At 52.5% G+C, this 12,176-nt stretch overlaps 1 protein-coding gene across 2 annotated transcripts in view; it reads right to left on the bottom strand.

The window, feature by feature from the left end:
• EPHB3 (EPH receptor B3) overlaps positions 1-9,145 on the bottom strand; it is a 90,429-nt gene extending 81,284 nt beyond the window's left edge. For both annotated transcript variants that reach the window (XM_033150755.1, XM_033150756.1), the window contains exon 1: positions 9,019-9,145. In XM_033150755.1, coding sequence (XP_033006646.1) covers positions 9,019-9,106 — 88 coding nt within the window. In that variant the 5' untranslated portion in view covers positions 9,107-9,145. The remainder of the gene's footprint in view (positions 1-9,018) is intronic.
• Positions 9,146-12,176: the final 3,031 nt, after the last annotated feature.

The raw sequence follows: 12,176 nt of genomic DNA, 5'->3' as shown, positions 1-12,176 counted from the left end.
ACAGTTCCCACGGTTATTTTTGTGGGGCAGGGGGCGGCGAGGATGTGCTTAAAATCTACACACACCAAGGGTCCTGATGGACACCAAAATTGAAAGCAGCTTAGGAAACTAATTTAGGCTGCATTCACACAAAACAGCCAGGCTAAATGAAGTCATCTCCTGCCCTGCCAACCCTTGCAGCAATGCCTGAAGTTGCAGGTGGGAGAATCACCTTTCCCAGTTCCTTTTGCAGGTTCTTCTCCTGGGAGAGGAGGAAGAAAACAAGCGGGGGACGGGGAAGTGAGTGAGAGAGACGTGTCAGGAGAAGAACACGACTTTTATCGGAAAGACTTCGTGCCACAGACATGGCGGCTCTGAAAGTCAACAAATTTTGCTGGCAAGCACATGCCCCCCCCCCAAAAAAACGCCCCTTTGCCAAGATTTCCCTCCCCGTCCTGCGCCTGGGGCAGTTACCCGAATCTCTGAACGGCCCTCCGCTCACTTCCTCCCGACGTGCGAACGCTAAACCCATCTGGAACTGTTTAAACCTAAATATCCTCCTCTCCCCCCCACCCCAATAAACTCCCCAGTCCAAACTCTAGATTCCTCCGAAGTTAAAACAAGCAGAGAAAGAGAGAGACAGAGAGAGAGAGAGAGAAGGGGCAAGGAGAGAATAGTGCCAGGCCTGGCTCGATGGCGCTTTCTCGCTCCCTCTCTCCCACACTTTTCATTTTCAGTTTAATTTCTGCGGGACTAGGATAAATCTGTCCCTGGCAATTGGTCAAACCCTACACATTTTTCTCGTTAATAAGGAAAGAGGGGGTCTCGGGTTCCACGCCGCCGGTGCGTGCGTGCGGAAGACGCACTGCCACCCCTTCGACACCTCCTCTGCCTGCAACTCCCGAACCAGAGTCCCTTCCTTTCTCTGGTTCTCCAGGGGTCCGAGAGGCAACGAAGCCCCTTCCCCTCTCGCCGGAGCAGGCAAGGGCTTCCCCGAGCAGTCGCAGCCGGAGCAAATGCTGTAGAAAGAAGCGGCTTTGGGACAGGACTTCAGCAGTAACGGGGGGGGGGGGGCTCTGTTGAGCCCTTTTTGAAGCGGCCATCCAGATTCCTCTGAGTCCTCGGGAGAATCCGTGCAACTTCGGTGTCGAATGCAGCCGTTCCCACACGCGAAAACACGCAAAAGAAAACCCAGAGCTGGCACGCACGCATGCATGCTGTCGGTTATCAACCCGGCCGAAGTTCCTACATGTTTCCTACATTTCACATTCCAAGGTGGGGGCTTGGGGGTGGGGGGAACAGGTGCTGGGGAAAGCTGCGGGCTCCTAGAGACACAGGAGGAGGAAATACACAAACACACACAAACAAAAACAAATAAAAAACCCATCACACACACACCAGAGCAACAAGAGGGTCCCTATGTGCTGAGGAAACAGGCGACACGATGGAGTTGAGAAAGCCATGGGGTGACTTTCACAGCGACGGGGGGGGGGGGGGTCCGAATATTGCGCTGTTGCTGCTATTTCCCTCGCATGGAATTACAGTACACTTCCAATTCCTTGCAAACCTTTCCATCTTTTCTTTCCCCTGCAAAAGTGAGCATTTGAGATGCCCTACGCGTCTTCGATAGCCATTTACATTTTTCTGTTGTGATCCGCTCTGGGATCTTTGAATGAAGAGTAGTATAAAATGTTTCAATAAATAAATAAATAAAGCACGCTCATTCTTTCTTGTATCTCCACTGCATGCCTGAAATGCAACTCCTTTTTTTTTTTTTTAACAAACCCTATACCAGACAGCAGCGCTCGCCGCTAAGAGGTATCCAACACAATCCCTCGAGTTACAAAATTTCAGTAGCATGTCTGTGCAGGGAGCTCATATCACTCCAAAAACATTGCTCAAAGGGGCCTTGATTAGCCAGGCCCAGTTTTAAGACCCGTTTTCTTCTTACGGACCACCCAAACAAAGCCATGGCATCAAGCACGCACACACACACACACACGCACAAACTCCAGCTGAATTTAGCAGAGGGGGTTGAGAAGGATCTACCTAGGCCAAGCTCCACAGCTGGCAGACCTCACATGCTGAAATGGAAGACAGTTCACAGGAGCTGTGGGCCTATGGCCCTAGCCCCACCTTCTCCGACCTGGCGATGGGAGGGTGGCAAGCTGAGGAAGGAAGCTCTAGCGATCTTCCGTGGTGCCAACGTGCTGCCCGCAATAGAACAGGCCCAGATTCCATCTGAAATGTACAAGCGCAGCTGCCATGGCCAACACTTCTTCTCAAACCTGCCAGAGACATGCAACTTCCCTCAGACGGCAGCCAGGCCCAAGGCTTCAAGAAACGACTCCTTTCGCCCAAAGTTGCTGCCTGCCTCTCCTATTCCACAACCGTGTAGCAGGCCCCCTTCTGCTGCAAGACATGCCCCACCCCAAAGGATGCAGGAGAGCAGGACCTTGAGGACGGAGGACAGATTCTGCTTTCCAGCCACACGCTGTGCGGTATTAATTATGGCAGTCAATCTAGCCGCCATTTTGACTCCTCCACCTGCCAGTAGCCTCTAATGAGAGGCCCAATCGTTACACCATCTTTTGTTCCCCGGATGCGATCTTTGTGGAGTCACAACAACCTGCTCCCTCATTAAGGCCGCATCTCCACATAGTGGCTTCGCGGAAACAGGAAGGCTGAAGCGAGGGAGGGCCGCCATATCTGCAAGCGGAAACGCATGTAAACACACAAACGAAAATGCCCACACGAGATGATGCCCCGTTAACACAGGGCAATACGGTTTGGGGATTCCGGTTTTACAGATGGGAATCCCTTACGTTCTAGAAACCCTGTGCGATGGGAAGGCTTGGTCTTAAGCGGGGGGAAACTGGACATCTGACCAGCCAGTCTATTTGGCAAAGAGGGAAGAATCCCAAAATATGAGAGTGGGGTGGGGGACAAAGCAACACAAGCGCCCATGTGACGTGGCTCCAGAATCCTCTAATCCATGCTCCCAGCTGGAGAGAACATGGTTTCCCGCACATGCGCGCTGATGCCTGCCTGTCCCCTTCCCTCATGCTTGGCACCACAAGGAGGAGACGCTGAACCTGGAAAAACCAGTTTGAGTCGGCACCGCAGGTAAGTAAAAGCGGGCCTGGAAGAAAAACACAACACACAGAAAACAACACGTGAGCCCGTGATTCAGGTTCCTTGGGATGTTTAATTAAAACCTGCCGAGTACCCAGTCGCCAGCAACCGCCAAAACCAGCCTGCGGGAAGAAAGGGGGAAACGCAACCGAATATTTCGTGCATGATGCCAGCCTTGACAAGAACTTTAAAAAGGAGGAGGAGGAGGAGGGGAAAGCCCCAAATGCCCCCACAAACGGTGCTTGGGCGAGAATCGTCCGGCACTAGGGATTCCCCACCATTAAGGGAGGAAACATAGATCATTTTAGCCCGAGAGAGTCAGCATCATGAACAGACTAGCGCTTGCCCATATAGCTCGAGGTGAAGCTCAGTTAGGCGCCGAGAAAATAAGAAGATGAGAGCAAGGAAAGTATAGAAAGTACAGAGAACACCGTCCCGGGAGGGGGGAACCCTCAGAAGTCCACGCAGCTCGTCTTGTAAGCTTGCCCTCGTCGCCAATTAGCCGGCTGCTCTTCTGGGCACAAAGGAACAGCCTCCCATTCTCTCCCCCCCCCCCCAAGAAGGATGAGCCAGCTTGCAAGGAACGGGAGATTTAATGAGCTCGGCCAGAGCTTCCCGAGTTCTGTGACCAGATTCCCCCTCAGCCTTATCCTAAAGCATCAACAAAACAGCAGGCCGAGCGTCCCCGCCGAGAGAGGAGGCAGTTCAGTGAACTGTAATTAAAAGAAAGCAAATCTCACTCCGTCAGGGAAATACCTGACAGCGTATCTGTAGAATCGGGGTAGAATCGGGAGGGGAGAAAACGCGGCGTTGCACACGGACGCAGCAGCACGCACATCAAGCTACGTCAAAACATGCACCTAAATACGTGCATTGTACTACACTAGACTGTTTCTGCCACAGAAACAAATGCGCTATGGAATTCACCCAGGCTTTGCAGAGCTAAAATGCGCCTCTCAAACCAGCCTCCATCTTCGCTCAACTCAAGCAAAACTTGGGAAAGGATGAACAAACTTCCCTCCTGGCCCACTTAATGCCACAACTTCCCACCGCCCAGTTCTGTGTTTACATTCACCTGCATGGATCCGAACTTGGTTTCACCCATAAAGAGGTGGTAGCAGCGGTGGGTGAATCCACTTTTTAAACCGCACCTTTAATCGCTAGGGTAGCGCTTAAAGGGTCTTAGGAGATAACCTCTGGGCATTTAGTGATCCCTGCAGCACAGGGAGCTGAGTGGAAACTGAAATGAGGCCCCCTCCACTTTCCATTTGTCCCCAATATTCTCCTCCTCCCAATGTCTCAGCAAAGAGTTATTCATTTACCCAGTCATGGGAATGCAGGGGGCGGAGGAGCCCTTTGCAAAAGTGGAGATTTTAATCGTGCCCCAAATCCCTCGGCGCAGTGTCCAGGCTCCGAAAACTGACCCAGTAAGCTAGCCAGGACAAAGGAAAAGGAAAACCTCGAGATTTTGCAGGGACAGGAGCTGCTCTTGTCCGTATTGCCCCTACAGAGTTTGTGCCTCTTGGTGCGCAGGTGAGCAGGCAGGAAGAAGAAAACCTGCCCTTGCCATTGTTCCCAGACCAGTATTATCAATTCCTTCCCTTGCGCTCAGCCCTGAGGGGGAAGAAGAAGCACAGGGCACCAGAAGCACTAAGAGGTATAGAAAATGTGATTTAATGCAGTCTAAATTAATGGCGTATCATTTTTCTCTCTCTTTCCAGCAGGACAGGGGTGGGATGGTCCCCAAGCCTGCAAGCAAGGGAAGCAACGACGACTGAGCAAAAGGGAAAGAAGAGAAAGCTTTGCATTTCCCAAAAGCGCTCCTCCTTTCGCTCCTGCGCTCTTTGGCCAAGCAAGGGAAACCTATTCCCGTGGGGCCTCGGCTCCCCAGCCAAGCTCGCCTCTCTTCGCCTTCAAGTGCCTTTGCCAGAGAAAGCCGCCGCCGTTGCTTCTGGGCCAGAGCATTCCTGCTCCGGCAGGCTGAGGCGCTGCTGAACCAGAGAAGAAAAACACACTGTAACTTCAAACAGACCCAGCACGCTTGCACAGAAATCTGGGGGGGAAGGAACCATTTTCTTCCCAGCCCTTTACAAAGCCCTCAGTGACTCACTGCTGAAAAGCAGGCTTCTCCACACACACACACACCCGCCACACACACTTCCACCGCTCTCCTCGGCCCCTCGATGTCTCCCCTTCTTCACTCCATTGCAAAGAAACTGGACTCTCCACCAGGCTCCCGATGGGTCAAGCCAAATGGAAGCAGCGGGGAGGAGAGGGGAGAAGGAGCACAATTGAACAGAGTCGTGTTGCATTTTATTTTATTTTTTTTAAAAAGCCCAGACACACAAGTCTAAAAATGTGCATGCTCACACCCCCAGCCGACCGCAAAATCCCAACTCTCACGGGTCAGGACGCAGAGGTAACAAAACTAGCTGGGAGTTACACATTTCTGGCACCGAAACCTGAACAGGGCAGCGCGAGGTGGCAGAATCCCGGGTTACTAGCAGCTGCGGTTTATATAGAGTGTGCGCATATGGATTTATTGCTGCTATGGATTTATTATTAGCACTAAAGTAATGCATACACTAGATTTACAGTAACTGCTCAGAAACGGCACAGTCTGCATCAGGAAGCAGCTTTTTAAAACAGCATGGGGGGGGGGGGGAAACCAACAACACAATGTACGTATTATTTTTATTTTTTTAAGTGAGAGCCCCCGCCCCACAGCCTTTTTAAAAAAAGGGGGGGGAATTTAAGAGCGCATTCCTGGTGATCTTAAGGGTCAAGCGACCCTGATTCGCAGAGTTAAGTCACAACATATGCCGCACACGCCACTGCTCGGTTTACACGCAGCCCAGCTGGAACAAAAGGCAAAGCAGGAAAAAGTGCAGGTTGAGAAGGCAACTCTCGAACCCACCCAAGCACACGCCCCGCCAGACCCCCAAGCAAGCACCTCGCGGAGAGAGCCTGGCATGGAGCTGAGAAGCGAACTCCTCCGTCTGCAAGGTGGTGCTCTTTTTAAATACACACACATAAGGGAAACAGTAAAAAAGGGGGGTTTGCTATTCCTGAGCAAGCCTTTCTACAGCCTCCAATTTGCTCTTCATTTAGGACGTTAACGGGGACCTGATCTCGGTGACGAGCTGCCACCCCGTTTTCTCAAAGCAGGACAGGACAAAGACGCATTGATCTACATAGGCCTGACAATCACAGCGGCACACTGGGAGCCGGAGAACGGAAGAAACTTAAGGGAAACACCTCAAGTGCGGAAAGTGGGAGACACTGTACCCATAAAGCACGCCAGGTCAGGGAAATCAGAACACCAAGACGACAAAGAGAAAGTAGGCAGACTTAAGGAAGGCACAACACTGGTTTGAAGTCTTGTGATGTGTCCCCCTTCACAAAGCCCAGGGATCTGTGTGGGTTTGGCGTGCTTTCTGATACAATCTGGTGAAATGCCTGGGATGTCTCCATCTGGACAAATGGAGCTGCATAGATGGAACAGGAAAAAAAAAATCTATCCCTCTGCAGGAATTTCCAGTTCAGTGTAAAAGGCCCTTGTTCTCCGGGAGTTAAATTATCTTGGAGAAAGGGAGATATTCCACGAAGTGGCTGCCTGCCTGTGTTGATGCCTCGCCTTCCAGCTGAGGCAGTTCCCAAAAAGGCGGAAAAGCTCAAACCTCGCTCTGCACAAAAGGAGCCAAGGTAATTTGGAAGGAGGCATGTTGCTTGAACATCTCAGAAGGAGCCAAAAAGGGTTCCTTACACACACACACACACACACACCGTCCCACCCCCTTCTCTTTCTCTCTCACTCACATTTCACCACAAACCCAGCGCCTTTGCCATCGCAGCAAAAGAATGTGCCTGGGAAGGAAAACTTGAAGCCAGCAGTCAAACAGGGGAGAAGAAGAAAGGAAGTCAAAAGCATGTTTTTGAATGTATCCTAGGGAAGCGATGCTGAAGCTGGCAGGTTTTAAGATCTGATGTGTTTGGGGAAATTTGCAGAAGCTACTTTTAAAGACACAACTTCCATATTTGTGTGGAGAGGGGGGGTGGGAGGTAGCTGGAGAAATGAAGCTGCGTATTAAGAAAATTCCCCTGCACTGATTTTTGAGAATGTGTCACATATGTCTGCATTCCAGCTTCTGTGCTGCTCTTCTTGAGCATGCTGAAAACATGTTCTCCCCCCCCCCCTCATTTTGGCAAGATTCGCAACACAAAGGGCGAGATGAACCAATAACTTTTCCCAGAGCTTGCTCAAAGGCCCAACACCTTTTCTCTGATGGGACAAAAGCTCGTCATTCCCACGCATTTGGCAAAATGACTGAAGTTAAAACTTCTACCAGAACTGGAAAACAACCAGTTTTCTCTCCTCTGGTCTCGTAATTCAACTGAGTTCCAAGCCTTGGTTCTTGAAGGCTCAACCCTACTTGCAAGGCTAAAGAGCACCACTTCTGGCCTTCAGGACAGAGGGGTTGCGGAAAAGCAAACTTGAAATCTGCCCTCACCCAAAAAGGACATTAATGTCTCCTGTTCTTTTGCTAAATTTAGGAAGTATATGGGGGGAGATTCCACTAGAATACAAACCTCTCCATTTCAGCTAAAATTGTGCTTTAGACTAAACAGAAGTATCATTTGGGCTTAAAGCAGGAATAGGACACTCAGGCTACCTTCAGGTGGCTCCAACAATTTCTGCAGAATAGGAACTTTTCAGTGAGACATCTATGCTGTGAAATGCAACAATTAAGTAAGCCACTACTCTTACACGTGAGGCTCTCTTACAGAAGGAACTGATTTTAAGACAAACTCTGAACTCGGCTTTTTTTTATTTTTAAAGTCTACCATGAACTGCTTCATTTCGCAGTTCTGCTTTTCTGTTTAACGCTGGCCAAGTGGCAGAAGTGTCTTCTCTGCCTCCCCTCCTGGTTCCAGATCTGAAGAAAGCAACGTCCTGCTCCCCCAGCCAGAAGAAAGCAGGCAAAGAACTGAGAAAAGAAGAATCCAAACCCAAATTCTGAGCTGCAAAGGTCTAAAACTCACCCGCAGCCCAAAAGCATGGCTAACTTAGCAACTCTATGGATAACACTTGACAGCTCAGACTCTCATCTCTCTCACCTGCCACTTACAACACAATCACCCTCCAAAATCTAGCTGAGCCAACTCTCAGCAACCCACACAAGGGACAGCAAGGCCAAGGCAGGCCAGCTTCCATCCCTTGCCCCCCAGTTTAAAAGCTGCCGGTGTCATAACACAGGACCTCGACGTTAAGCAAGGGTGGTGGCCCTATATAACGCTGCGGTTCAGAAAGTGGGGGGCGGGGGAGGATCTAAGCTAGAAGACCCTGGAAAGACCAGAGACTGGATCTCGGGCCAAGGGGGAATGCTTCGGACTTGATTATTTTCATCGAGACTGCCACAGATTTCTGAAACAGAGGGTGGAGGGCAAAAGAAGGGGCCAAGGGTTTGAATGGAGGGGGGGGGGTATCCAGGGAGGGGGGAGGGCGGAGGTGGAACAATTGCCCATCCCAAACAGACAGGGACAATGGCTTCTCTCCAGGCAATGGACGTGCGTTCAGGGCAGCAGACACCTCCGGAGGCTGCCTCTCCGTCTGATGTCCGATATCCTGTATTGATAAAGGTTGAAAGGGTTCCTAACTCTGGAAAAGGGTGGGGTTCTTAAGGACCCCCCGGGTATCCCCAAAACGCAAGTATTATTTAGGGTGTGCATCCGCAGAATTCAATGTGCATTGCATGTACACATGCAAAGGTGAGCGCCAGGCTGAGATTTTCACCATTTCGCTCCCTCGGAATGGGGATCCCCCCGACGGAGAGGCCGATCCCCGCGGTAAATCTCTCTCCCCCCCCCCCCCCACTGCCCACCAAGGGATCCGCCGGGCCTCACCTTCCAATGCGCGGCAGCCGCCCGGCAGCAGAAGCAGCAACACCACCGGGAGCAGCGGCTGGGGCGCCCCCGGGCGGGCCGCGGCCATCGTGGGGCCGGAGCCCGGCGGGGCGGCTACACGATTCCGAACCCCCGGGGCGGGCGCGGACCTCCGACGCGTCGCTGTCGCTGCTCGCGCTCCTCGGCGGGGAGCGCAGGATCCGCCCCCGGCGTCGGTTCGGCGTCCGGCGGGCTGATATTTGCACCAAAAAAACCTCCCGAAATTAAACTCCTCCAGGCTCCAGCGGGTCGATCCGGTAGTCCCGGGCGGTCCCGAAAGGTGCTGTCCACCCAAGGCGCCTCGTACTCCGGCAAAGAGAGACAACAGTCCTAGCCCTCCCTTCCTCGCCCGACCCCGCAGCCCGGACGGAGGTGGCTTTGGACGGGCGCCCTCCGGAACCTCTCGCCGGAGCGGGTCTTCCGACGGCACCAACAGCTCCCCGGAGTTCCGCGCGCCTCTGCAAGGACGCCGCTCTCCCCAGCAGATCCCGGGGTCTCCCTTGCTCGGGTCCGGGGGACTTGGAGCGGGTCAGAACCGGCCGGGCTTCTCCAGACGACCAGTCCGGTGCGGTCCGCGGTGCGGTCCGCGGATTCCCGCTTGGCTTGCTAAGATCCGCTTTCTCTTGCGCTGCTGCTGGGTCGGAACCGAAGCGGGCTCGTCCAGGCCCTTGCGGACGGTCCGGTGCTGAAGCGCGGCAGGGCTGGAGTGCGAGGATCTCTCCCGCCCCTCACTTGGTTTTCTCTTGCGTCCGGGCTGGGCGTGTTGGGTTTGGGATTCCCCGGCGTCGGGGGTCCGCAGAGGGTCCTCCTCCCCGCCTGGAGAGACCCGGGAGGCTCGGCGCGCGGCAGGCTGCAAGCGACTCGCGGGCTCCGCACGCAGCCAGCGCCACCCCTCGCTCGGGGATCCTCTCTCGGCCGCTCACGCTCTCGCTCTGGGCGCTCCTGCAAAGCCGCCGCGGCTCAGACCCGGGGGGTGGAGCCCGGCTGCCAATCGAGCCCAGAGCCGCGCCCCCGGCAACCAGGCGCCCGCTCAGCGCGGGCCAGGCGCGATGGGAACGCCCCTAGCAACGCCAAGCCTCGCGCTGATTGGGCGGCTGGCGTCCCCTGGGTTGCCGCCTCCCAAAGTGAGGAGGCGGGGCTCCGAGGGAAAGATGAATTGGAAAGGGCGGGCGCTCCGAGACCATCTCTCAAGGCTCACTGGCCGGGCGGGAGGCACGGCGAGGAGGGCGCTCCACCTAGTGGCCGAGTGCGGGATTGCCAGCTATTAAAGTGCTGCGGTGGGAGGTGGGGGGGGGGCTCCCATTCATGAATGGGCAGGATGACATGGGAGGCGGGGGGAGGGGAAGCCTGAGAGTTAACAAAAGATAGGAAAAAAGAACTCCGCAGCCGCAGCAGCATGGAGATAGCGGCAGATTTCGCAGATATGGCATGGTCAGGATTTCCCCAGATACTCATGCAAGCAGGTAAAGGAGCAGGTAAACTCTAACATGTGTCACCAAGGCTTTTGATGTTGTTACAAAATGTGTCCTGCAACAAGCCAGTGAGATACTAGAACTGCCTTAGTGGGAGAAGCACACTGCCCACGCGTCATTTCACTTCATTAGTTGTTCTGTGACTCTTCTCCCAATGTCACCACATCATTGCCATCTGGAGAGTCACTCTTGAGCTACACCTCTTAACGTGTGACAACAGCAACAATGTCCGTTTGCGGTATAAAAAGTTACAGGTTTTCAGCAGGAAGTTATGGAGCCTGCACCAATTGGAAAGTGTGCTTGGCACATATAACAAACTCATGTGCACCTGGCATCATTGCTGTTGGCCTCCATCTGTCACATTCACATTCAAATCAAACTTTATTCACGTAGCCAACAGGCCATTGCGACTAAAAATACAGATAAAACAGATAAAAATACTGGGGAAAGACCAGTCAGGTACACAAATATATAAAAATACTAATAAATCATATGAAACCCCCAGGCTAAAAGGCCGTTCAAAGGTGGCCTCGTTCGAGTTGTCTGTCAAATTATGGCCCTTAGTCTCATTGCCCTCTCAATAAATCTGGCGACCTTCTCTGTTGTCTGGATGTTCTGGTCCGCTAACAAATAAAACATTGCGGCCGCTGATGAGCGACCTGGGATGGAAAGTAGGAGGGGAGTAATGATCTCGCTCCTCAGGTCTTTGTACAGGGGGCAGGTCAGAAGAACATGTGACACTGTCTCCAAGTTTCCGTCTCCACATGGGCAGAGTCGTTTCTCCCTGGGGAGTTTCTGATATCGGCCTTCGAGCACGGCAGAGGGTAGTACGTCCAATCTTGCCAACGTAAAAGCGCGTCTATACTTTGGGATATTTAAATTATGCAGATAAGATGCCGGGGCATCGAAGTGCGAGGGGGGCAGGTGGGCAAACCATGCACAAAATTTCTTTGTTTTGGCCAAGTTGTTTTGTTGCTCAATATCCATCAGGCGCTGATCGATTAAGCTTTTTGCTTTAGAGGGGCCCAACATTAACAAATGCTGAGCATGTAGACCGCATGAGAGAAGTTTGAGTCTCACCATTTTGAACCATGCGCTTTCGTGGGCATCCCGTATCACCTGGGGCAAGAGTCCTGTTGGATTTTGGTTTAAGCGGAGCCAATAATTAAGCGTTCTTTTCCAGATCTGTGTTTCCACAGATGGGAGACCAGCTTCAAGGCATAATGCTGCAGTTGGTACACATGGTGGAACGGCAAAAATTTGTCTTAGAAAGTTAGATTGAACCGTTTCAAGAAGATTGCATTGGGTCCCCGTCCAGATTTGGGCCCCATATGTTAGCTGCGCTAGAGGTTTTGCCTTGAAAACTTCTATGGCTGCTGGAATGTACTTGCCTCCCTTGGTATAGAAAAAGCGGGACAATGTCTTGGCGCTTTGGGTTGCTTTCTCTCAGGCATATTTATGCTGTGCGACCCACGACCCCGTAGACTGGAAGACGATGCCCAGGTATTTAAAGGCTTTGACTTGTTCAATTGGTTGATTGTCCATTCTCCAGCTGTGTATTTTATGTTTTCTCGCGAAAACCACAACCTTGGTTTTCTGGTGGTTCACCACCAACTGCTCTCTCTTGCAGTATGCTGAAAAATCTCT

The sequence above is a fragment of the Lacerta agilis genome, chromosome 5 (genome assembly GCF_009819535.1).
Source record: "Lacerta agilis isolate rLacAgi1 chromosome 5, rLacAgi1.pri, whole genome shotgun sequence".
Lineage (NCBI taxonomy): Eukaryota > Metazoa > Chordata > Lepidosauria > Squamata > Lacertidae > Lacerta > Lacerta agilis.
This window is presented reverse-complemented; position numbering and strand designations above follow the sequence as displayed.